The following is a 24,726-nucleotide window of genomic DNA, read 5'->3' on the forward strand; positions in this document are numbered from 1 at the left end:
AATACGCTACAATCGGAAAAAAACACTGAACAAATTGCATTATTTTGCTCAAATTAGGGGGAGGAAAAAAAAAACCCTTAAAATTGATCGTACCCATCCTTAAACCCAGAGCCAGTGTCCTTCCAGAGCTCCCTAGATGCTTCCGGATTGGGAAGGCTCGGAGCCGTTTCCGCCGCCATTGCGGATTTTGGACAGAAGATCAGCCGCTGCTATCCATCGATGCAGTGCGGAGAGCACACACAGGAGGGGGGATACATCTGACACTTCTACTCACTCCAGATTACGGAAACACGGTTAACAACACTGCATACGACCTTTTTTATCGTGTTTTTTTTGTTTTGTTTCCACTGACTGGCTCCGACCTACACACACAGTGAGGAGGTCGTAGCTAGCGCGGTGCTACTGCCTAGCCAGCTAGCTGTACGGCTAGACGTTCAGGGACTCCGGAGAAGCTCAAGGAAACCACAATGGCTCAAATCCTGCCTATCCGCTTCCAGGAGCACCTGCAGGTATGTGGGCTAACCCCAAACGCCTTATAGACGTCAACACTTGCGTTATTTGTTGATTTTCCCCGGTTAACGGTCGTCTGACAGCCCGCTAGCTCAGCTAACGTTAAACGTCAATACCCGCAGTAAATGAATGACCTCCCCTCCCCCGTTAGCCAGGAGCTAACAGCTAGCTCTTCGGGCTAGTAACTCATTCATTGCACTGATGCTGTTGCCCAGTCGGCTCCACGTTAGTCGACGTTGGCTGTCAACGACGATTAGGTTTAGAAACTAGCTGGCATTAAACACTTCAGCTGACCTTCAGGGACCGGTTCTGTCGTTATATTTGTATTTATATGCTACATTTAGGTTGGCTTACATGCATTACATTAGCTATTAGCTAACCGTGGCGGTGGTGTGTGTGTGTGTGTGTGTGTCGTGAGGGATGATGGAGTCACGTCATCTCGTTGTAGCTATGCAAGATGTTCAGTCGTGGCTAATATCAACGTTTATCGCCAGGATGGCTGTCAGATTTATTGTTGCGTTTTATTTATATATCCCCAAACTCACATTTTGGTTGTTTTGATGAAGCCATAATGTTATTGACTTGTCACACGGCCCCTCTGATGATGTGTCAGGGATGTATTAGAGCTGGCTGGTAGCTGTAAAGCCGTGGTCAGCTGCTGTCTGACTGGACCCCGTGTCACTTTGCGTCATGAATACAATAAGGTTAGGTCACGACAGTGTGTTTTTACAGCTGGAGGGAGACTGTGAGGTTATTCTGCAAGCTAGATGTTTCTAACTGTGAAATGTGTAGCTTCCGACATGAACCTGGACCAGCCATTCAATCAGAAATGACATAATATGTCTCTCATACATCATATTTTAACACCTGGAGATTGAGCAGTCAGTGCAGTCAGATGTAAGCTCAGCTGGTAGGTGTCTGCCTCTGACTGAAAGGGATTATTAGGTGTGCTTAGTGTTCCCACTAAAACCTTAAATTCAAGACTGAACTCCACCAGAGACAGTTTTCATAATACGACAGTGCACCTTGGATGACCTTTTGCCAAGGGACAATACAGACTCATGGTACGCCTAGATAAAACTAATTTAGTCTAATACAACAGTCATGCAATAAATCCTGTCTAATGAAGGTTGTAATGTTCCGTTTTTGTTGAAACTCTTTTAGAGAAGTGTTGATTATCATTTTGGAGGATGTGGTTTGTGGCTGTTGAGCTGTATTGCTTTATACAGAGAGGGATAAGCCTAGTAATTGATTATAAATAGGGCGGACAAAATGAAAGAAACGCTAGTCAGTATAATTCAAAACAATTATTTGTTTTAACTTGGTGTACCTAATACACTGCGAACTGAGTCTACATAAAAATTAAAACAAGCCCAGCATTGACCAATATTGTAGTGTTAAACCCATGCCCACCAGACTAATAATGATAATACATTCGCTTTTGAGGGCCTTTCAATTAACCCAAACACACTTTACACACAGAAAGCCAGACTAGAGAAAGTGGATGTGATTGCCAGGGATTAGTACCAACGTAGCTACTAGTTCCTTTGGCTTCTGTTTTGCCAGGAATTCGAACAAGTTGCCTTTGCATATTTAAAATAAAAAACAAGAAAGTAACAACAACATTAAAAAAAAAAGAAAGTAAAATTATGATTTATTATTATTATTATTAATATTATCATTTATTTATTTTATTAATTTTTTTTTACTTGCCTTAGATTCGTTGATAATATGATGTCCCCTGGTCTGTTGGACTCCTGCATATCTGCTATCTTTACACAAAGTACCACAATGGAAAGAACTGTTCTTCTTGTACTGAATCACCCTTGAAATTTTTTCTAGTAAACAGTGTTGGTCATGGGCTGCTACTAAAACAGGTCATGCATTCATATCTCAGCTCCAGAACCTGGGAATCAACCCAGCCAACATTGGATTCAGCACCCTCACCATGGAGTCCGACAAGTTCATCTGTATAAGAGAGAAAGTGGGTGAGCAGGCGCAGGTTGTCATCATTGATATGGCCGACCCCAACAATCCCATCCGCAGGCCCATCTCTGCAGACAGTGCCATCATGAACCCTGCCAGCAAAGTTATTGCCCTTAAAGGTAAGCTCTATCTAAAATGCACCTCCAGCACAGTTATCACATAGCTGTATGTGCCACATAGAGAGGAGTGTTCTAGGTTTCTGGAAGCACATAGACTGAAAAGTAAACAATTAAGTTTTGGCCGGCCACACACCGTACTATGGTGCTTTTCTAATACTTTGGGTCATTTGTGTAAATTTTGTTTGTGTTGTCAGTCAGTTATGTAGCTGTCACAGTCTGCTTTTCATTTTGATGTTCATATGTAGACCACCCCATTTCTGTTTATCAAAAAAGGTTGAGTAACTAAAGTGTAGTGTAACAAGTTTAAATGTACAGGACATTGATAATTTACGAAAAGTAGCCATAAAACCAGTGGTAGTAAAATGTCATGCTGTCATGAATGCTTTGTCTATTTTGCTTGTTTTTGCTCTTTTTTCATTTCCTACTGCTTTCTTATGTTTGCAGACGGTGAGTTGAATTTTACATATCATGAGTTGTCAAAGTGTAATCCTGTATGCACTGTCTTGAAATGTATGCACAGTACTGATAGTATTTTTAATGAATGCTTGAATTTATACGGAAGCAGGGCTTAGCAAAATTAAGAGGGCAGCTTAAAGGACTGTATCGGGGTTTTTTTTCCTTTGTTTTTGTGTGTGTGTGTTTGTCCCATTTGCTACACTGTACATATATTTATATTACAGCTGACCATTTTCTAAAACATACTGTACTTCAGATGTTTAAATGCAGTTATGCTTTCCATCACCCTCAGTACAGTATGAGCACATAAAGGCTCAAAACCTAACACGCTTCACAAAGGCGATTAATTACAAAGAAGATCCTGCACACATGTGTTTTTGTCTAACTACTGTTGTGTGGTAATCACAGACTGTATGTCCATGGTGGGAATTTGGTTGAATGAATACAGTGACTTTGTGAAAACCTTCCAAAGTTAACTCACAAATTGTAAACCTAAAAGCAATCATAGGCAGTGTGACATGGATATGAAGACGTAAATATCTATCAGAAAACATGGTAGCAGTCTTCCGTGTTTCAGTTCTTGTGTTTTTTTTTGAGCTGTCAGTCACATGCTGAAGGCATCCACATAGCAGAATAGATGTCTCTGCCAGGAATCTGAATTGAGTTAAAAAACTGGATGACTAACAAATCCTGGTATTAACAGAAAATCAGTTGAATACTCTCAAATTTAAGTATTATGTGCCTTGGAAAATGGTTAGTAGTAATGTATAGTACATATGTATGTTGTAAAAGGGCTAAAACATGCTGAAAAAATGATATGGTCCTTTAAACAAGGGGAACATCAAGCAAGCAGTGACATTTAGGCAAGCCTTAAATAAATGGCAGGCCATTAAGCACTGGCTGTCTCGTGGACATGTTCCAATGAAGTAGGTCTTATTCTAGTGCAATGTTATAATTTAATCTATTATTTACATATATATATATATGTTCCATTAAGTTACAGTATGTAGCTTCCACTAAGAGAAACAGAGCGAACAAGCTTGAGAGTGGGCGAGGAAGAGAGTGAAACTGAGCCGAAACTTTATTTGGTTCCTTTTTTATGCAACATAATTGTGTAGTTAAGCACTATCACATATGCAACTAGAGTCGCAGTGACAGGTTTCTGAGAAAGAAGATGATCATGGATTAAACTGGTACACCAGTCTCAAATAAATGTGCTATTGAACACACATGGGCAGTACTGACTGACTGGCCCTAGACACTGTAGAGATGAAATCCAATTGTGGTCCTATTCTTTTGATTACTTGCCTTCTTTCTTCCTGTGTGTTAACTATACTGCTAACTTCATTCTTACCTAGCAAATACTGACATTGCTTACAGGTTTTCTATAATTATGTACAAATTGTCATAGTTCCAGAGTTTTACCCTACATTATATATTGTGATTAGGCCTACTGACCATTCACATTATGTCAGAGACTAGACCTTTCTTATAGCAGCCATTCTGACATGAAATAGTAGGGTAAACACTCAGCCAATTAACTATATTTGTGCTTGAGACTCATTTCTGATTTTCATTTCCCTCTCACTGTATTTTATGTAGGCAGTGTATCTTTCAATGTACTATGCACACAGTATTACCAACGCATTTGGTAGCATCAGATATGTCAGTGCCTTACAATCACAATTGTTAGTTATGGTGTCACTGATAGGCTGTATTAACAGTTAATTAAAGGGTTTATTTTAGTAGAGGCTTGCTTGGGCCTGATTGAATCTAAGATAAGTGTCTTGGGGCCCAGAGAATTGTCAAAGTGTCTTTCCTCCAATGAGTCTCAACTGAGACTGGGTGTGAGTGCATCTGTCCAGCATCTTTCCCATCATCACATCTGTTTGTGTGCTTTGTGGTCTTCTTTTGCTAATCTGCATTCAGACCCAACCTAAATTCCCACATCCCTCATTTTAGGATTAAATTTCGATGTGAATCCCTTAAGAGCTATAACAACATGCCTGGAGTTTCATTTCTCTAGTAGGTGGCGGGGGTGGAGGGCTGGACACAGGCCATAAAACCTCATTCTGACTGCACTGTGCACCATGCTTTTCTTCAGACACTGGTTCTTAATTGATCTGGTTTTGGTTGAAAAAGACCCGTAGTGAATTGAACCATTGTACCTAAACAATGTGGAAAGCCCATATTGATCCAGTTTAGCAGCACAGAAAGCAGAGTAGTCATAGTGTTAGTAGTAGTAGTAGTGGTGGTAGTGATATCTCTGAGTGTCCAGACCTAAAATAGCACTTTGTTAAAAAAAATCACAAGGGGAGTTACAGTTGAGACTATGAAATTGGATCCAGGAAGTCAATTTTGAGTTATAGATCCACAAGTTTAACAACTAATCAGACACCAAAAAACTGCACAACATTTTATGTACGGGATTATGTAAAATAATCGCAGTGACAATAGTTTGCAGAAACAGCTATATATTAAAATACTGTAGTGCTGCAGAGATGCCCTAGCCTACTAATCTTGTTCTCCAGATTTAAGAAAACATGTTTGTTTGATATAGACCCCCTAGAAAATCTATCATAATGATTTTAATAGTTTTTTAGTTGTTTTTTTAGTGAAAATTTAATTTGTAATGCAAAAATGATAATTCCCACATTAATTGTGAATCATATCTGTCAAAATAATCGCAATATGATGTTTTTATCCTATTGTGCAGCCTTACTTTTTTATCGCCCTCCCTCACTGTGTCATTCATATGAATGCATTTTTCGATGCAGTGTTAATGTCAGTCTGAGCACAGTCTAAACAGTTTGAGGTTTTCAATTTAAAAGTCAGTTTTATAGATGACTTCGATTTTTCCGTTCACATTATCACAGGAGATTTGCATATTCATCCTCAACTGAATGGGTTTCTCTAACAGTTAATTGCATCAGACCTAACTGAATGCAGATCCACCACATAAGTGGTTGCCCTTTTGTTGGTCTTGCCTCTTGTTTTGACACTGGTTCTGGCTTTTTGTATGGTCCTTTGGTGTTACTCAAAACAATCCCTGACTACCAACATTTATCCAATAATTGGAGTTTGGTATGCCCAAAGTCTGCTGTGGGTTGTGTGTGGTAGCTTTAGTCGCCAGACCGATTTTGTTAAATCATTGTTTTACTATTATTGTTAGAAAGTATTGGGGAGTCATAACATTGATCTGTGTCCCTGTATATTAACCTTAGCTCTTAATGTTTTCAGCGGCAAAGACCCTGCAGATCTTCAATATTGAGATGAAGAGCAAGATGAAGGCTCACACGATGACAGATGACGTGACCTTCTGGAAGTGGATTTCCCTGAACACTGTTGCCCTGGTCACAGACAACGCAGTCTACCATTGGAGCATGGAAGGTGACTCTCAGCCAATCAAAGTCTTTGACCGTCACTCCAGCCTGGCAGGTTGCCAGATCATCAACTACCGCACTGACGCCAAACAGAAGTGGTTGCTGCTCATTGGCATTTCAGCACAGGTAAATAAAGTGTGTGACTGAAGAGCTGCTTCAACCTGGTTCATTCTGATCATTTTGACAAAATATTGTTAACACATTTACTTAATACTATTATTTGTCTCTGTGTTAGGACAGCAGTGCAACTGTTTAATAATATACTATTTGATCTAACTTGTTTTTTGTGATGAATTACTTAAATGTAGTTTCATCTACTGTAAAGTATAATACAAAAATGCTTCAGTGTTGAGAATATAAGGATATATTTCTTTTAGATATTTGTTAATTTTATGTTATGAAACAACAGACTTCAATGGTCCCAGTGAGGCTGAAAGGTTGGCAGAGGTGTTATACAATCAATAAAACAAAACACAATCTTTATGCAAACGACTATGGGCTTTGCCTTAACTTGTGGGTTTTTCTCCTCTTCAGCAAAACCGTGTGGTTGGAGCCATGCAGCTGTACTCAGTGGACAGGAAGGTGTCTCAGCCCATTGAGGGGCATGCTGCTGGCTTTGCACAGTTCAAGATGGAGGGCAACACTGAAGAGTCAACTCTGTTCTGCTTTGCTGTGCGAGGACAGGCAGGAGGAAAAGTAAGAAAAATCAAGATACACTATTTTTGAAAAGAGTAAAAAAAACTTTCCAGAGACCCTTGTAACCTGACTTTGTCCCCTTTTGTCTCAATGTCTTTTTCCTTTTAGCTGCATATAATTGAAGTGGGGACTCCGCCGACTGGGAACCAACCATTTCCAAAGAAAGCTGTGGATGTTTTCTTTCCTCCAGAAGCCCAGAATGACTTCCCTGTGGCCATGCAGGTACAAAAACAATTTAAGAGAAGACATGTAGAGCCTGGACTGGTCACTTGTTTGTCTTTGTTCTGTAAATAAGATTCCCACCCTCATCTGGTGGGAAACAATACTCTCCACTGTTCTTGCATCATTACCGCCTTTAACATTTTCTTTACAGGGTTATTATCCAAAACAAGAATTGTCTGGACTTAGGGAGGAGCTGGTTAAACATGTTGATGTGTTTAATTTGCACCATTTAAACAAGCCATTCTGAACAGCCCTCAGTATGTTATCATCATTTGATAATTATCTTTTTGCTCATAGTTTACACTTTCTAACCAGATTTCTGTTTCTGTACATCTAGATCAGTTCCAAGCAAGATGTAGTCTTTCTCATCACCAAATATGGCTACATCCACTTGTATGACCTGGAGACTGGAACTTGTATCTACATGAACAGGATCAGTGGGGAGACCATTTTTGTCACTGCCCCCCATGAGCCTACCGCTGGTATCATTGGAGTCAACAGGAAAGGACAGGTACTCTAATTTACACCCTCTGGCCCTCCATCTATCTAATAGAGTGAAATGTAATTTAATGATTAAATGACATCCGGTGTCTCTGGCTAACAATTTTTTGTAGGGTTCACGCAGTGTTGAGTAGAGGTGTTCATAACAATTAATTTTAAAACGTAATCATAAACGTAAATTTAGGCTATTCACCCAGTCTAAAAGTAAGCTGAATGCATCCCCAGCTAGTGGTGGGTGACTGCTTAACATCTTGGATGCAACCGTTTAATTGGTTAAAGCAATTATTTATATTTAAATAACATTCTATTATTAGTAGTAGTACTACTACTATTATTATTAGTAGTAGGATTAGTATTATTAATATTAAATCATTATTTCTGGTGGCGACTAGCAAGGGCAGCTGTGTTTCAGTGAGTAGTTGAATACATTGTGCCCATCCCTAGGCACACTGAATCAGCTGCGCAATAATTGCCCGTGGAATAGCCACTCTCATCATACAGTCTCTCTCTTCTGTCATGTGGGATGTTGTTTGTGCAAAAATCATGTTTTTTGCTGGAGGTTTGAAATTGGGAAAACCACTGATAAACCCAATGAACTAATCGCAATACAAATTAAAATACATTTATAAAATACAAACTGTTTAAAAAGATAAAAATAAAATATCTTCCAAAAAATGAACATATGTACGCACACAGATATAAACCCATAGTGTTTATTTCTATATCTGTGCCTATTTGATACTTGATATGTGTGTATGTATACTAGATTCTTGTCTGTGTTGGGCTGTAACTGCTTTGGTGATTCACTTTCCCTGTGGTATGTCAGCCCTTTTGTATATCAGCATGGGTCCTATGGTGTTGTCGTGTGACCTTGACTGAGGAAATCTCTGAAAATAACGGGGCTGTAGCAGCATCCTCAGTGTCAGGCAGCATGTGACAGTCACAGCAGGAGGGCTAATCTTGGCCGGGCAGACTACACAGTCTAATCCTGTTATTGCTTTTGGCTGTCACCTGCAGGTCTGCCATATACAGCTCAGTGTGTTGCACACAAACCGATGCGCACAAAATCTAGCACCACACGCGATGACATGGAGTAATCCTTCTGTGTAATTTAGGAATGTGACAAGTACAAGTCTTAGGACGTAATTCACTTAAATCTATTTTTGCGTATGGAGGAGTGAACAAAGAACATACCAACATTTCACTGTCATTTGGTGCACTGTTCATACAGGCAAATAATTCATAGTATTTGCATTTACCTGCATGTAGTAGCATGTGTGGTGCCCAACACAGGATGAGTTACTATAAATAACTAATAAAGAATGACTCGTTTTGGATTTTATATCACTCTATATGTTTATTTGCTGTAGTGGTAATAATAGATTTTTTTGAATGGACTGAGGAATAAATTACATAAAAATGCATTTTTTTTACCCCGAGGAACAAATCCCATCCATTAGGTATCTTCTGTTGTGTACAGATAATAAAGCATGCAAATGTGTTCTTCCAGGTGTTGTCAGTGTGTGTGGAGGAAGAAAACATCATTCCCTACATCACCAATGTGCTCCAGAACCCAGACCTGGCTCTCCGCATGGCTGTCCGCAACAACTTAGCCGGTGCTGAGGAGCTGTTTGCCCGCAAGTTCAACACCCTCTTCGCAGCAGGGAATTACTCAGAAGCTGCCAAGGTGGCAGCCAATGCACCCAAGGTACTGCCAGTAGTACACTCAGAGCGGGGTCAAACAATGTGACATTACTCACAGTTCAACTGATACAAGCTCAGACTGTTAAGACTAAGTAGATGTCTGTAGCTTAGTATGACAATAAACACTCAAAACACACAAAACAAGTTTAGATTTGCATACCAAAATAGTTTTAAAGCGATTAGATTAACTTTTTTTGTATTTGCAAAGTTTCTTAAAAGAAGACATTATCAATCTTATGTTCACAACAGTCACTAATAATATTAATATATAATATTCCCACTGTCGCTTAATTACTATGTCTATCCGTCCATCTTTCTTCTCCAGGGTATCCTGCGGACCCCAGACACCATCCGTCGGTTCCAGAGTGTTCCAGCCCAACCAGGCCAGACGTCTCCCTTGCTCCAATACTTTGGCATCTTGCTGGATCAAGGCCAACTCAATAAGTTTGAGTCTCTGGAGCTTTGCAGGCCTGTCCTCCAACAGGGCCGCAAGCAGCTTCTAGAAAAATGGTTGAAAGAGGACAAGGTAAGTTTGTAGTGGACAATCTGTACACATCTTTGTCTTTTAGAGGAATTATTATTATTATTATTATCACCTCATGAATGTCATGAGAAAATTCTATTCTTTAGAAAATAAGGTCAGTTAGTCAGCTGCTCCATTTCTACATATACCACCACACTGCTGGTTTCTGTTAATTTGTTTGTTTTCTGAGCACAGAATCATCTGCATTTTTGGAAGAACTGACTAGCCTAATTCTAGGCAAGAGCACATTTGTAAAATAGTGTAGTGTGTTACTTTCATCCAATGTGACTTATTTCAGATTCAGTAAATTCCTGCTCTTTCAAATCAATCAGTGCTGTGGCTTTGGTATTACACATAAATACCAGTTTGGTCTTTTTGTTTTCTGAAAGGGTTTAAGTGCACATGTGCCGCTTCTCCTATGTCCTTAATTGCTTAGTATTGGACTTCTTCTTCTTCTTCTTAACCCTAGATTGGTTTTCAATGACCCTTTTTATGTGTGTTTACAGCTCGAGTGCTCTGAGGAACTTGGAGACTTGGTGAAGTCTGTAGATCCTACTCTTGCCCTCAGTGTCTACCTCAGAGCCAATGTCCCCAATAAGGTCATTCAGTGCTTTGCAGAGACTGGACAGTTCCAGAAGATTGTCCTCTATGCCAAGAAGGTTTGTGACAATATGTGACTTTGTTAATCCAAGTTTATCTCATATAAGACTATTGTGGTACAGGGACGTGAAATAGAGTGTGATCCTCCAAAAGACTATTGGCATATTTTGCAATGTTGTGTTCCACTTTATGTTTTATATGGTTCCATTATAGCTTTGGCACTCCTTAGACGTATGGCTGTTATGCTTAAAAATCTGTTGTCCCTGTAGGTTGGCTACACTCCAGACTGGATCTTCTTGCTAAGGAATGTAATGCGGATCAGTCCAGAGCAGGGTCTTCAGTTCTCTCAGATGCTTGTTCAGGATGAAGAGCCACTTGCTGACATTACACAGGTAAAAAGAAAACACACCTTTACTCTGTATTCATACCACAAGCAACTACATGTTAGATTAGCACAAATAACACTTGGGTTTTATTGTATTGGGAGGTTTTCAGGGGTTACAGTAGTAGGTTTCAGCAGGTCCACTTTTCCCCATTTGTTGCAGTTGCACCACGTAGGACAGTGGTGTCCTGGTGGAAGAGTGACCTTGTGACCAGTAAATGCTGATTCAGAAGCAGAATTATGCACTGGCTATTGCCTTACACCCAGTGACCAAACAATACATTGAAGGAAGCTGTTAGAACATGATGTTTGTTTTTTAGTTTGACATTTGACACAATTGTTTCTTCCTTTTGTGTTTACAGATTGTTGATGTGTTCATGGAGTACAACCTGATCCAGCAGTGCACATCCTTCCTACTAGATGCTCTGAAGAACAACAGACCCATGGAAGGACCCCTGCAGACACGCCTGCTGGAAATGAATTTGGTCCATGCACCGCAGGTACATAAATAACCTGATCTAGAAATGGAACACCACAGTTTAGTTTGGCTGACAGAAGTCCAAATGCAGATATCATTCTACTCAATTACAAAGTTTTCTGTAGCTTTAATGATTTGCATTTAGCATTTATCCAGATTTTAATATAATTAATCAGGTTTCTGAGTTGTTTTTTTAAATCATCTTTTATCAAACAAATCCTTAAGTTTTCTTTGTTTTTTAAAAAGTGTGTTACTATGTTTCCTTCTGCCAAAGAATGTATTTCCCCTTGCCCCTGTTGCAAAGTTTCCTGTTAACAATGTTAAAATGTCTTTGTGTCATGTCTTGCAGGTTGCTGATGCCATCCTGGGCAATCAGATGTTCACTCACTATGATCGTGCTCATGTGGCTCAGCTGTGTGAGAAGGCTGGTCTCCTGCAGAGGGCGCTGGAGCATTATACTGACCTGTATGACATAAAGCGCGCTGTGGTGCACACACACCTTCTCAACCCAGAGGTACAACATTGAACAACGAACACAAGAAAACAAAAAATAATTAAACTTCTTCTAAATTAAGACTGCAATTTACTACACATTCTTATTTGAACAAAAAACTTTTTTTTATTTATGTATTTTGATTTATTGTTTTGTGATTACAACATTTGAGTTTGCGTTTCTGATTGTTTTGTGTTTGTCTCTGCAGTGGTTGGTGAATTTCTTTGGCTCTTTGTCAGTGGAGGACTCTCTGGAGTGTCTGAGGGCCATGCTGTCTGCAAACATCCGCCAGAACCTGCAGATCTGCGTCCAGGTTGCCTCCAAGTACCATGAGCAGCTCAGTACTCAGTCTCTCACTGAACTTTTTGAGTCGTTCAAGAGCTTCGAGGGTAAGCTGGGAATATGCTGAATGCCAAGCAACCTTGCCTTTCCAGTTCCATTTTCAAAAGATAGTTGTAGGTAGTTAATTTCTTGATTTTGACCCTATTTTCTTGGTCTTTCAGGTTTGTTCTACTTCTTGGGTTCCATTGTGAACTTCAGCCAGGATCCAGAGGTCCACTTCAAATACATTCAGGCCGCCTGCAAGACTGGCCAGATCAAAGAGGTGGAGAGAATCTGCCGGGAGAGTAACTGCTACGACCCTGAACGTGTGAAGAACTTCCTCAAGGTCAGAAGTGGACCAGTGCACAATAAACTTTTCACTAACATAATCAAACCTTTCTGCCACTAATTTATCCAGACCATTATACAACAAAGCAGGCATTTATTAGCCAGTACAATTGTTTTATGTTTTTCTTCACAGGAAGCTAAGCTGACTGACCAGCTGCCTCTGATCATTGTGTGTGACCGGTTTGATTTCGTCCATGATCTGGTCCTGTACCTGTACCGCAACAGCCTGCAGAAATACATTGAGATCTATGTGCAGAAGGTACGCAAAGACTCAAGCTTGAAAAGACTGGACTGCCTCACTCCACTTAAAAACCAATATATGGTTGTGCATTTTTCTTTGAATATGTAGTAACTATATAATTTATTCCAGGTGAACCCAAGCCGTCTGCCAGTGGTCATTGGAGGGTTACTGGATGTGGACTGTGCAGAGGACGTGATTAAGAACTTGATCATGGTTGTTAGAGGGCAGTTCTCCACAGATGAACTCGTGGCTGAAGTGGAGAAGAGAAATCGGTAAGAAGAGAAGAACTAAGCTAACTGCGTAGCAATAGTGGAATCCCTGAGTCAACCCTTCGTAACCTAGTTCTACAGAGTCATTGGTCAGCAGTTCTTTTTCTCTTCAAACCTTGCTAGAATTCTTACTGTGTGTCTTTCTACAGACTGAAGCTGCTGCTGCCTTGGTTGGAGGCTCGTATTCATGAAGGTTGTGAGGAGCCTGCTACCCACAACGCCCTGGCCAAAATCTACATCGACAGTAACAATAACCCTGAGCGCTTTCTGAGGGAGAACCCCTACTACGACAGCCGCGTGGTGGGCAAGTACTGTGAGAAAAGAGACCCCCACCTGGCCTGTGTGGCCTATGAAAGAGGGCAGTGTGACCAGGAACTGATTCATGTGAGTTTGATTGAAGGCAATTAAGTTGTGATCACTATGTTGTAAATTAATAATTGAGTTTTTATTTTTCTCAGTAATAGTTACATTACACCATCGCTTTTTTTGCCAAGCAGCATTATTGTTTTAAGAGGCATATGGATTGTACTAATTCCTATACTCTCTTATGACAAATGCAATAAGTTGCATGCTGTTTTTCTCTCTTTGTTTATTAATGTTTCCGGTTTTAGTTGTTCTGATGTCCATATATTACTGTCATGACATTTCTGAACTGTCGCTGCCTCTCGTGTTAACTGTTTTTGTATATTATGCCTTAGGTGTGCAATGAGAACTCACTGTTCAAGAGTCTGTCGCGCTACCTTGTGCGTCGCAAGAACCCTGAGCTGTGGGCGAGCGTGCTGCTGGAGACCAACAATTACAGAAGACCACTCATCGACCAGGTTCTTTGATACTAAATTATGCTACGTGAAGTAATTAAATTAAATTGTTATTGCAAATAGCTGCTGGTATTACAGTCTTAACTTTCATGTCAACAAAGTTAGAATTCATATTGGATACATACAGCTATTTGCATCTTTGAGTTTCCTTTTGTTTTTTTATTTACCTGTTTTGTTATAAGCTTGTTAAATTGTAACCATGTAACCTTTTTATATTTACTTAAAACATCATGCATCAACTCTGTTGTCCCTCTGTGCTGCAGGTTGTCCAGACAGCCTTGTCCGAGACCCAGGATCCAGAGGAGGTGTCTGTCACAGTCAAGGCCTTCATGACTGCGGACCTTCCCAATGAGCTCATCGAGCTTCTGGAGAAGATTGTCCTGGATAACTCTGTTTTTAGCGAGCACAGGTGAGATTTGATGTAACCAAATGTTTTTAGCTGTAATTCCAAAATATGCATGAAAATAAGACTCTGACTGAGACTTTTTTTTGTTTTTGTTTTTCAGAAACCTCCAGAACCTTCTCATCCTGACAGCCATCAAAGCTGATAGGACACGTGTTATGGAGTACATCAACCGTCTGGACAACTACGATGCCCCAGACATTGCGAACATCGCCATCAGCAATGAGCTATTTGAGGAAGCCTTTGCTATTTTTAGAAAATTTGATGTCAACACCTCTGCTGTGCAGGTCAGTGGAGAACGACTTGACTTTAAAAGCCCCTGATTATAATGGCAACCAGAATTGTGTTATTGAGCTTTATGTAACATCTGAATCTCTTTTTGTGCAGGTTCTAATTGAGCACATCGGTAACCTGGACAGAGCTTATGAGTTTGCTGAGCGCTGCAATGAGCCACCAGTGTGGAGTCAGCTGGCAAAGGCCCAGCTTCAGAAGGGCCTTGTCAAAGAAGCCATTGACTCTTACATCAAGGCTGATGACCCCTCTGCTTATATGGAGGTGGGGCAAGCTGCGGCCCAAAGCGGTAAGATGAACTTTATTAGCTCATTTGGTGCTTAGATCTGAAGAATTTGGATAGATGCTAAATTTAATGTTTTTTGTCATTTGTTTTAGACACTTTAACAGTGTTTTGGTACGTATATGGTAGATTTATGTGCTCATGAAACTGACCAGAGCTGATTGTTATGTGCCAGGAAACTGGGAGGACCTGGTGAAGTTTCTGCAGATGGCCCGTAAGAAGGCCCGCGAGTCATACGTTGAAACAGAGTTGATCTTTGCCCTGGCCAAGACCAACCGCCTGGCTGAGCTTGAAGAGTTCATCAACGGACCGAATAACGCTCATATTCAGCAAGTAGGTCCTGGGAAGCATAAAGCACAAAGTCACATACACAGTTGTTACCACTGAGTTCTCTTTCACCTATTTACAGTTGGTACTTTGCTGATCTCGCTCTTTATTTCTGTCCAATTGTCCTTCAGGTGGGTGACCGTTGCTATGACGACAAAATGTATGAGGCAGCAAAACTGCTTTACAACAACGTCTCCAACTTCGGCCGTCTGGCCTCCACTCTGGTGCACCTGGGAGAGTACCAGGCAGCTGTGGACGGCGCTCGCAAGGCCAACAGCACCCGCACCTGGAAGGAGGTGAGGAATGATGATACTTTCATTTTATATTCTTTACTGAGAAAGAGTGTTTGGAATAATAAAGAGTGAGACGAAGCACTTCAGAGTTGTCTCTACTGCCTCTCTGCATTTCTACAGTCTCAGTTAAGAAAAAATACCGTTGGTAAGTGTACTGTCCACTGGCCTATATCAAACACATTGTTTGATTTTATCCTCTTCTCTCGAAGGTGTGCTTTGCGTGTGTAGATGGGAAAGAGTTCCGCCTTGCCCAGATGTGTGGCCTGCATATTGTCGTACACGCTGATGAATTGGAGGAACTCATCAACTACTACCAGGTAACTGGAACCAGTGTAAATCTTACCTGTTACACTTATTATGAATGCTGAGTAACAACTGAGCAAATATACTATCTGGACTTATAGTGCATATGACAGTCAGGTTTTCAGTTGCCCTTGTCTTGCACTTAGATACTAAATGTCAAAGCTTTACAGGTGGCATTTCATTGTGTTGCACCTTTATGGCAGTAAATCTGATGTCTCCGTAAACATGAGTTTTGTTGACGCTGGTTCAACAGAACCTGCCTTTTCTTGGCTCAAGTGAGATATTCAACCCAACTTCTCTTAATCTCCCATGAAATTAAGTGTTGAAAAATAAGAATTTATGGGTTTGTAGTTTGTATTGTGCTCGTATTAATGGTTTAAAGGGTTATGGTTAGTCATTAAGTCTGTCTGTACCCTTTAGGACCGTGGTTACTTTGAGGAGCTGATCACCATGCTGGAGGCCGCCCTCGGGTTGGAGCGTGCCCACATGGGTATGTTCACTGAGCTGGCTATTCTCTACTCCAAATTCAAACCCCAGAAGATGAGGGAGCACCTGGAGCTCTTCTGGTCCCGTGTCAACATTCCAAAGGTAGGCGAGGGGGGAACAACATCGTCTTCAAACAGATGTATTATCAACTTCACAACATACACATGTAACATCCCCTGATATTATTTCACAGAAGCATGGAAGAACAGTTGTGTCTGTCTTTATGAAGACAGTTAGAGTATAACTTATCATAGGCTGTAAAGAAAGTTCATTGTCTGTTTACCAATTTAAATATGAGCTTATTAACTCAACTGTTTGCTGTGTGTATCAGGTTCTCAGGGCAGCAGAGCAGGCCCACCTCTGGGCAGAGCTGGTGTTCCTTTACGACAAGTACGAGGAGTATGACAACGCCATCATCACCATGATGAACCACCCAGCTGATGCTTGGAAGGAGGGACAGTTCAAAGACATTGTCACCAAGGTAAGAAAAAAAGACTAAAACAACTATACTTGATTAGCGATGCTAGTTGTCATTCTGGTAACAGACCTATTACTGACATCACTGACCTATTACTGTGTTTAGAAATTATTTGTAGGTGTTCAGTTGTGTGTTTTTCATTGTAGGTGGCCAATGTGGAGCTGTACTACAAGGCCATCCACTTTTATCTGGAGTTCAAACCATTGCTACTGAACGACCTGCTCATCGTACTCTCTCCGAGACTGGACCACACACGCGCCGTCAACTTCTTCAGCAAGGTCTTGAGCCATTATTGCTTTCTGTAAACAATTCTTAAAGTTTGGGGTTTAATCACATTTAATTTAATTGTGGATCACTTGTCTAGAGTTAGTGTGTCTGCTTCCCCTTGAAGTTGTCTGTAGTTGATGAATGTGTGGTGGTGACAGTTTAATTGAGAGATTACATGAAAATTGAATTTTTATTTTTATTTCTTTGTTTAGGTGAAACAACTGCCTCTGGTTAAACCCTACCTAAGGTCTGTCCAGAATCACAACAACAAGTCAGTAAATGAGGCACTCAACAACCTCTTCATCATTGAAGAAGACTATGCGGTATGATATTTAAATATTATATATTCTGTATTGTAACAGTATAATATATTAAGATGTCTTTTATGTTAAAGGGGGGAAAAAACACATTTTGGATTTGTTATTTCCAGCACAGTGCACCAAAATAAGTCGCAGTTCAGTTTTAAAATTTTTAACCAGCAGGATAAATGTTTTGCACAAAGTAGCATTTGTATCTTATAATTCCCCCCCCCTCTCTCTCATCTAGGCACTGCGCACTTCCATCGATGCCTATGACAACTTTGACAACATCTCACTGGCCCAGGGCCTGGAGAAACACGAGTTGATTGAGTTCAGGAGGATCGCAGCCTACCTTTTCAAGGGCAACAACCGCTGGAAACAGAGTGTCGAGCTCTGCAAGAAGGACAAGCTCTATAAGGTGCATGGCCATTTAAACAGATAATAACTTTTAAGCGTGTACTCGCAGATGTCGTCACTTTTGCCAAGTCAATGTATTAAACTGTAATTGTGCTTTCCTCTCGCAGGATGCCATGCAGTACGCATCCGAGTCGAAAGACATCGAGCTGGCAGAGGAGCTCCTGGCTTGGTTCCTGAATGAAGACAAGAAGGAGTGTTTTGCAGCCTGCCTATTCACCTGTTACGACCTGCTGCGGCCCGACGTGGTGCTGGAGACCGCCTGGCGACACAACATCATGGACTTCTCCATGCCATACTTCATCCAGGTCATGAGGGAGTATCTCTCTAAGGTGGGTTGGCCAGAGGTAACCAGTGTGTGCGATGTATCACGAGAAGATAGTTGGCTATGTAAAAAGGCTTTTAAAAAGAAAAATAAGCATAATTTAAGCAAATCTAAGGTAGCTACGGTGAAAGAAGGTAATTATACGGTAGATGGGGAAGATGATCTACATGTTGACTATTTTTTTTGTTTACCTGATAGGTGTTGACACTGAAATAGTATTTGTAAACCTGTACCTATCTGTGGAGACTCAATTTCTCAGGTTTACTGTGTCAGACCTCTTTAGATGGGTGTACCACAGAAAGCAACTAAATCTCGGAATACTTTTTTTCCTGATTAGAATCTGGCTCGTCCACCCATCTTACCTACCATACCTTAAAAAGCAGCTAAAGCTAAAATGTGTTTACAAATACTATTCAGCTATAGGCAGTGTCACATGGTTTCCCCCCCCCCCGACAGTATCAAAGATAAGGCCCCCAGTACTGCCTATTCTTTCCTTCATTCATGCTCATCTTCCTATGCTTCTGTCAGTGTCATCACTGGTTTTTCTTTCTCATTTGGGTTTTCATCCATTCAAGCTACTTTTCTGTACAAATGTGTTCCAGAGGAGATTCATAACTGCTGTGTTGCTTGTCATGCCATTTATCTCTGTTACATGGCAAAAAATAAAAAAATAAAAAAAATGGCGACCCACCTATTGCTTTCATAATAGACAGCAGACCTGAGTGAAGCATTTGTAAAATTTGTTGCATTTGATTGCCAAACTTGAAATAACAAGTTGGTGGATTTTAGTACATCAAAATAATTCAGTTTGTCATAAAAGCTGCTAGTTCAACAAAATTGTTTTGGTGGCTGACTACTTCTTGGTGCTTGGCAAACCCCACCAGTTGTTTACCTGAAACAGGATAAAATAAGAAACCATTGATATAACATAATAAGTCTTTGCATTATATAGTAAACATAAAACTTTCTTTAGTAGATCTTATTGAAGTGTTTAAACTTACTGTAGGTCCTATTATTTTGTTTTTTACACTGTTGTAAGCAACAAGGGGAAAATTCACAGCACCAGAGTAATCTCAAGTCTGCATTTGTATCAAAAGTGGCATTTTTACCCGCATCTCTCTCTATCTCAGGATTTTTGTGTTTGTGACAAGTCGTCTGTTTGCTCTTTTCTCTCTGTCAATTTCTATTTTGGGAGACTTCCATTTGGTTTTTTTTCCTCCTTAAGTTGCTTCTCTGAATTTCCTTTCCAGGTTGATGCGATAAAGGAAAAGGTGAAAGTCGAATCCATTTTCTAATCATTCTTTTTGACCCCTCCCCCCTGTCCTGTAGCCTGTAGTTTGGAGGAGTGAAATTAGCAGAAACTGCATGTACCCTCTCCCCCCCATGTCACTCTGCTGCTTCTGATTGTAAACTCCACATCTCCACTAGACCACCTACCAACCCACGAGACTCCAGAGCGGGGCTCTTTACACCCATCCCTCAGGGCTCTGCTAGGTTTGCTGGTGTCAGTGATGGCTCTAGATCAACTTGTTATTGCATTACACAGACACAACACTGAACATAACTCCTCCTTGGAATTATGAAATTCATCAGTAATGATTGCTGATAGGATTTACCTACTGAGAGGTCATGTGAGATCATCAAGCTTTTGTTTTTGTTAAAGTGGTGACATGTTGCTGTCAGGTGCCCAGATTTGCTCAGGCATGTCAATACAGTAACTGAAATACTCTTTAAGGAGCAGAATTACAGTTCAGAACTAGACTAGACTTTTGTTTTTTAAACAGCCGTTAAACAGCGTGAAATATGTAAATACAATAACAGTTTTTTGTCAGTAAGTAAACAGTAAAAACTAAATTCTGAAATGTTTTCACCTATTTTCACTGAAAACAGCTGCCGGCTGCAGCCAACGACAGTATGAACAGTGAGAGTGAACCAAAACACTAGGTTGCATGCCAGAAAACTGAAATGAGCTGAAAGATGTATAAAGCTCCCAGGAGTCCAAGGATAATCTTTGGGCTCTGCAGTTGTCCCCCAACCCCCCACACCCCTCTATTAAATGCGTCCCCACAGCCTTTATCCTCAAACACACTGAGCCGTCCACTTAAGCCAGCATGCCCATCAGCTCTCTTTAGGTGTTGGTGAAGAGCGCCACTCTGGATAACTACCTCACCTACTGTGGTCAGGTCCTTTTCTCACAGACGGTAGATAAATTCTAATGTTAAACTGTCTTATAACACCTCTCAGCTGCAGTCTGCTGCTCCTAGACATCATCCTGACATCACTCAGGAAGCATATGTGTTCACCCTGTAGACATTGTAAAGGAGTTTCAAGGCAAATTTATGATTCTTTACTATATATTTATGTTGAAAGAGGTTAGGGCATATTTACATGTGTATTTTGACCGATGTGCAGTAGCATAGATTGCAGCTAAGTGTAAGACCTAATTTTAGAAATACAAGAGCCAATGAGGCATTATTTTAATGAAGTGACCATTCTTTCAGAGACCCTTCTATTATTTTTCTCCATGTCTGTCGGTATTAATGAATTTATTTCAAGGCAATAGAAGAACACAGGCGATTTTAAAAAAACAAAAACATGAGGTACATTGCTACAGGGGTATTCCTACAATATATGTCTCTCTGAGCAGTCTTTGCTACTTTAAAGTGTGGTCTCTTCAAGCGACAAACAACTTCAGTTTATGAGAGCAAATAATCTCTCATTTGGGTGTGTTCTCTGGGGGAAAGAAATACATGTAAAGCGACAAGCATGCATTTCCCCCTCCCGTGGTAGCATCAGCAGCACTCAGGCCAGGCTAGGAGACATCGTTGTTGGCTGTGCCTGCTTCTGGAAACCTTGAACTGGCTGTACAAAACCATCCCCTCCACCCTCTTTCACACTCCCTCCACTATGCTCTCTGCTTCCCTGTCTTTTTTTCTCATGCACTCTTCAAGAAGAAAATAACTAAACTGCCGCTTCAGCATGTCTCTCAACCCTTCTCTTCTGAAACCTAAAAACAGCCTGTCTTTTCTTGAAACAGCCTGCTTAACCAGATTGACCGACTCTAGTAATAAACCAGACAGTATGTAGAGAACTGAACCCAAAACCACTGAAACAGGAAAGCTATCCTGTTATGTAATTTAGCATTGGCAGTATTTAAGATGTACACTGTCACAGCTGAGATTAATATCTGAACCTTTTTGCTGGCTGCTTAATTCTTTGAATTGTTTTGAGCTCTATCTTTTGTCCTTTCCCCCCCGTTATTGTCTGCCTCTGAGCTGCTTAGCAAATACTGAAGCACCAAAGAAAAAACAGGAAGATTTAGCAAGTTGATTCTCAAGGCTGCTACATGCTTCTCGTAGCTGTTCGCACGCAGGCAGTGACTTAATTAGGGCACGTGTGAGGGCCGCGGGCATGCCCCTGAAAATGCTGACTGGTTTTTGTTTATCAACTAATTGATTATGTTTTTGGACTGTTGGTTGGACAAAACAAGCCTTTTGATGACCTCACTTTGCACGGTGGGAAATTGCGGACATTTTTCACCATTTTCTGACATACCATGTGATTAATCAATTCATTGTGCAAATAATTGGGAGATTTATAGATAATGAAAATAATCGTTATATTCAATATTTGCACTATACTGAAGAAACTAGGTAAACATGTATAACTCAAATAAAGATGTTTATTCCTGTAACCCAAACACTGACTAGAAAAAGCCATAATTTATGAAAGAGCATTTCTACGCCTGTCTCATGAATGTCCAAGAATGAGAGTGATGTTTATGGATGGCACACGCAAGTCTATAGACGAGGTAGCATAAACACAGGCACATGAAGCATGTTTCAGCCTGACGTTCTGCAGTTACTCAATAACTAAATTTGATTACTTTGTTGTGTAAAGCATCTTTTAAAGCCCAGTCTTTTGGAATCAAGTCTTCACCTCTGTTAGGTTCCTAATTACAGCTGGAAAATGTATTATTACCAATCCTGATTGCTACTGAAGGCTAATCAAGTTGTGTCTTGGTCTGCTTCTCTGTTCGCCAACTTAAATGCAAAACAGAACAGAGCGGTTTGATATTCTGCTATGAGATGGAGAAACAAACTAACTGTGAAAAACATGAATGCTTATCTTAGTGAGTCTGTCTATGCTGGTGAAGGGTTGGTTCTCTACATACTCTACATTTCCTACATGTTTAGAGGTAGATGATTTGGGTGGCTGGATGGTGGGACCATTATTGTCCTGTAGCTGTTTGTCTTTGTCTCCTCTCCAAATCCCTAATACTTTACACAAAGAAGTGGATGTCTATCTGATAGACTCTTGTAGCCAAGCTTGATAGAGTAGCCAGTAGCTCTCTAGATGTAGTTACTCCTTTTGCCTTCTAGAGGGCATCCAACACATTAGCAAGGCCTGCCTCCTGCAGCCTGTTTTTTTATTTAAATCTGGACTGTATTCATCTTCGCCTGTCAGGAATGGTCCCATCCGTCAGCCAGTGAAATAACCCAGAGGTCAGTTTTTTACAAACCCGGCGTCTCAGCCCTTGCTCTTCAAGAGCCCCAATCGGGCACAGTGTAACTCAAGTCTGACCCAGTCACTGTTATTGTGTTTTCCACAGGTGGACAAACTCGAAGCCTCTGAGTCTCTGAGGAAACAGGAGGAGCAGGCTACTGAGTCTCAACCCATTGTTTACGGTAAAAAAAAGACCACATACACATGATAATTAGGTTGCAATAATCAAGTCTTCACTAGTTACGAGGACACTTAAAGTAAACGGAATATTTTTCACATTAATGACATTTTCTAACTACTTATTCTGATGTTTGCAGGCACACCCCAGCTCATGCTTACAGCAGGGCCCAATGTGGCCGTGCCTCCTCAGCAGCCCTACGGCTACGGCTACACAGCAGCACCAGGCTACAGCCAACCACCACAGCCCAGCTTCGGCTATGGCATGTGAACACCCAACAACCCCAACCTCCCCCCCCGACCCTCCACCACAACTTGACCCAAACACCTTCCTTCCATCAGCCCTTCTCTCTTTGTGTTCCTCACCAGCTTCCCATGGTCTTCTACTCACAACAGGGGCCACAAGCAAGCAACAGCCCACTCTCATTTTGAGTACTATTTTTTTATTATGTTGTGCTGTTACAAGAGAAAACGTTTAACTGCATTGAAGGACTTTTATTTGTATTGTTTGAAAAGAAATTGGACCATGTTTGTTTGTTTTTCACATTCCATATTTATGAGTACTTATTTAGTTTTTTTTGTGTGTTTTGTTAATGTCGTGTTTTTTTTTATTGGTTTATGGTTTGTGCAGAAGTGGACTTGCTATAGCTCAGCAATGAACCTTTGAAGTAGGTGGAGGAGCATTGGATTTTGCACTCGTGAAGAAATTAATGTAGAGAAGCTCTTACTTTTGATGTACTGAACATGTGAACAGCTTACATTGTCTCGTTTGTCTGTATAATGCATTTCATCATTGTATATTCTGAGGAAAAAAAAGGTTACATATAATATTTGAACATATATTGCCATTTCAATGGCTATAGCTAGCAACACTAAGTGATGATAGTATATTCTGCACAGGCGTGTAGCTTTATGGAGTTTTAAATGCATACGGACGTATGTCACTGTGTGAATGAGGGTGTGTTTGTGTGTGTGTGTGCGAGTGTGACCTGATGGTCTAAATAAGAATTTTAACCCCCTCTCAGCCTGTAGGCTATCCAATCCACCCTCCTAGATGTTAGCTCTCCTTCATTGGCTCCATGTATTTAGGTGACCTCTTGTGCCGTGTACAGTGCTTGTGTGAGACTGTATCTGTGTATGTGCAAGGACGGGACCACGGCAACCAAACCCCAGGGCCCTTAACCCTTAACCGTACCGTGTGTGTGTATTTACTCTGAACCCTCCTCGTGCTGAGGTCCGTGTATGCCAGGTGTTGTGGTGTTTCCCTTGGTCACCATTACTTTTTTTGCGTGTACAGATGTGAACATGACGAATTGAAAACTTTTAGATGGAGACCCCACTCATCTGTCCTCCACCCACCCTCCTGTCCTGTTTCCTCCTTCGCTAATGTTCAAACAAGGAGGCAGAAGAAGACAGGCCGGTGGAACCTTTGGTGTCCTAATGACAGCTTGATTAGATCCATAAACACTCCTGTAGGTTGTGTGTTTAGATGGTTATGATGAAGAAAATTAGGTCTCAGTACATCCAGTTCTTTGTCAAGAATGGTCTGAAATAAGAGCCTGTATTTACCTTGATGTACTTAACTTCCTTACATGCTTTAAGCTGTGTGTGTAAAGTGTCATCCTAACCCTAACATAAGTTGAATTCCTTTCTGTTGTCATGCATATTAGTAATAGAGGGGATCTGTCATTGATAAGTGGAAGAATATGACTCAACTGAAAGGGAAATACTAGCCTAAATAAAAACTAAAAATTGTACCCAGTCTCCTGTGGTGTTAGTATGTGTGAGAGAGGAAGTAGTAATGTCTCAAAAAGACATCCTAAA

The 24,726-nt window shown here is 40.7% G+C and overlaps 1 protein-coding gene across 3 annotated transcripts; it reads left to right on the forward strand.

The window, feature by feature from the left end:
• The first annotated feature begins 36 nt into the window (after positions 1-36).
• On the forward strand, positions 37-24,659 carry LOC127362469 (clathrin heavy chain 1). Of its 3 annotated transcripts, XM_051398203.1 has the most exons (33): positions 38-509; positions 2,408-2,615; positions 6,312-6,580; positions 6,989-7,150; positions 7,259-7,372; positions 7,710-7,883; positions 9,384-9,581; positions 9,903-10,103; positions 10,607-10,759; positions 10,970-11,092; positions 11,445-11,582; positions 11,910-12,074; positions 12,262-12,442; positions 12,557-12,720; positions 12,856-12,981; positions 13,093-13,235; positions 13,382-13,616; positions 13,931-14,053; positions 14,314-14,459; positions 14,557-14,740; positions 14,841-15,033; positions 15,203-15,360; positions 15,486-15,650; positions 15,857-15,964; positions 16,371-16,538; positions 16,768-16,917; positions 17,061-17,192; positions 17,394-17,504; positions 17,728-17,898; positions 18,005-18,226; positions 19,470-19,490; positions 22,832-22,907; positions 23,043-24,659. In XM_051398203.1, exons 1-33 carry the CDS (start codon positions 468-470, stop codon positions 23,171-23,173), a joined length of 5,055 nt encoding a protein of 1,684 aa, XP_051254163.1. In that variant the 5' UTR covers positions 38-467; the 3' UTR covers positions 23,174-24,659. The 3 variants fall into 3 exon arrangements, with proteins under 3 accessions (XP_051254165.1, XP_051254163.1, XP_051254164.1); XM_051398205.1 differs by lacking the exons at positions 22,832-22,907; positions 23,043-24,659 and adding an exon at positions 22,687-22,825 and having other exon boundaries at positions 37-509; XM_051398204.1 differs by lacking the exon at positions 19,470-19,490 and having other exon boundaries at positions 40-509.
• The last annotated feature ends 67 nt before the right edge of the window (positions 24,660-24,726 follow it).

The sequence above is a fragment of the Dicentrarchus labrax genome, unplaced genomic scaffold, assembly GCF_905237075.1.
Source record: "Dicentrarchus labrax unplaced genomic scaffold, dlabrax2021, whole genome shotgun sequence".
Classification (NCBI taxonomy): Eukaryota; Metazoa; Chordata; class Actinopteri; family Moronidae; genus Dicentrarchus; species Dicentrarchus labrax.

Bases quoted from the DNA above. Each gene is read 5' to 3' on its own strand.
- LOC127362469 (XM_051398203.1), top strand. From the start codon at position 468: ATGGCTCAAATCCTGCCTATCCGCTTCCAGGAGCACCTGCAG. The intron at 2,616-6,311 runs GTAAGCTCTATC...TAATGTTTTCAG, and splicing joins CAAAGTTATTGCCCTTAAAG to CGGCAAAGACCCTGCAGATC. The intron at 16,539-16,767 runs GTAGGCGAGGGG...TGTGTGTATCAG, and splicing joins CCCGTGTCAACATTCCAAAG to GTTCTCAGGGCAGCAGAGCA.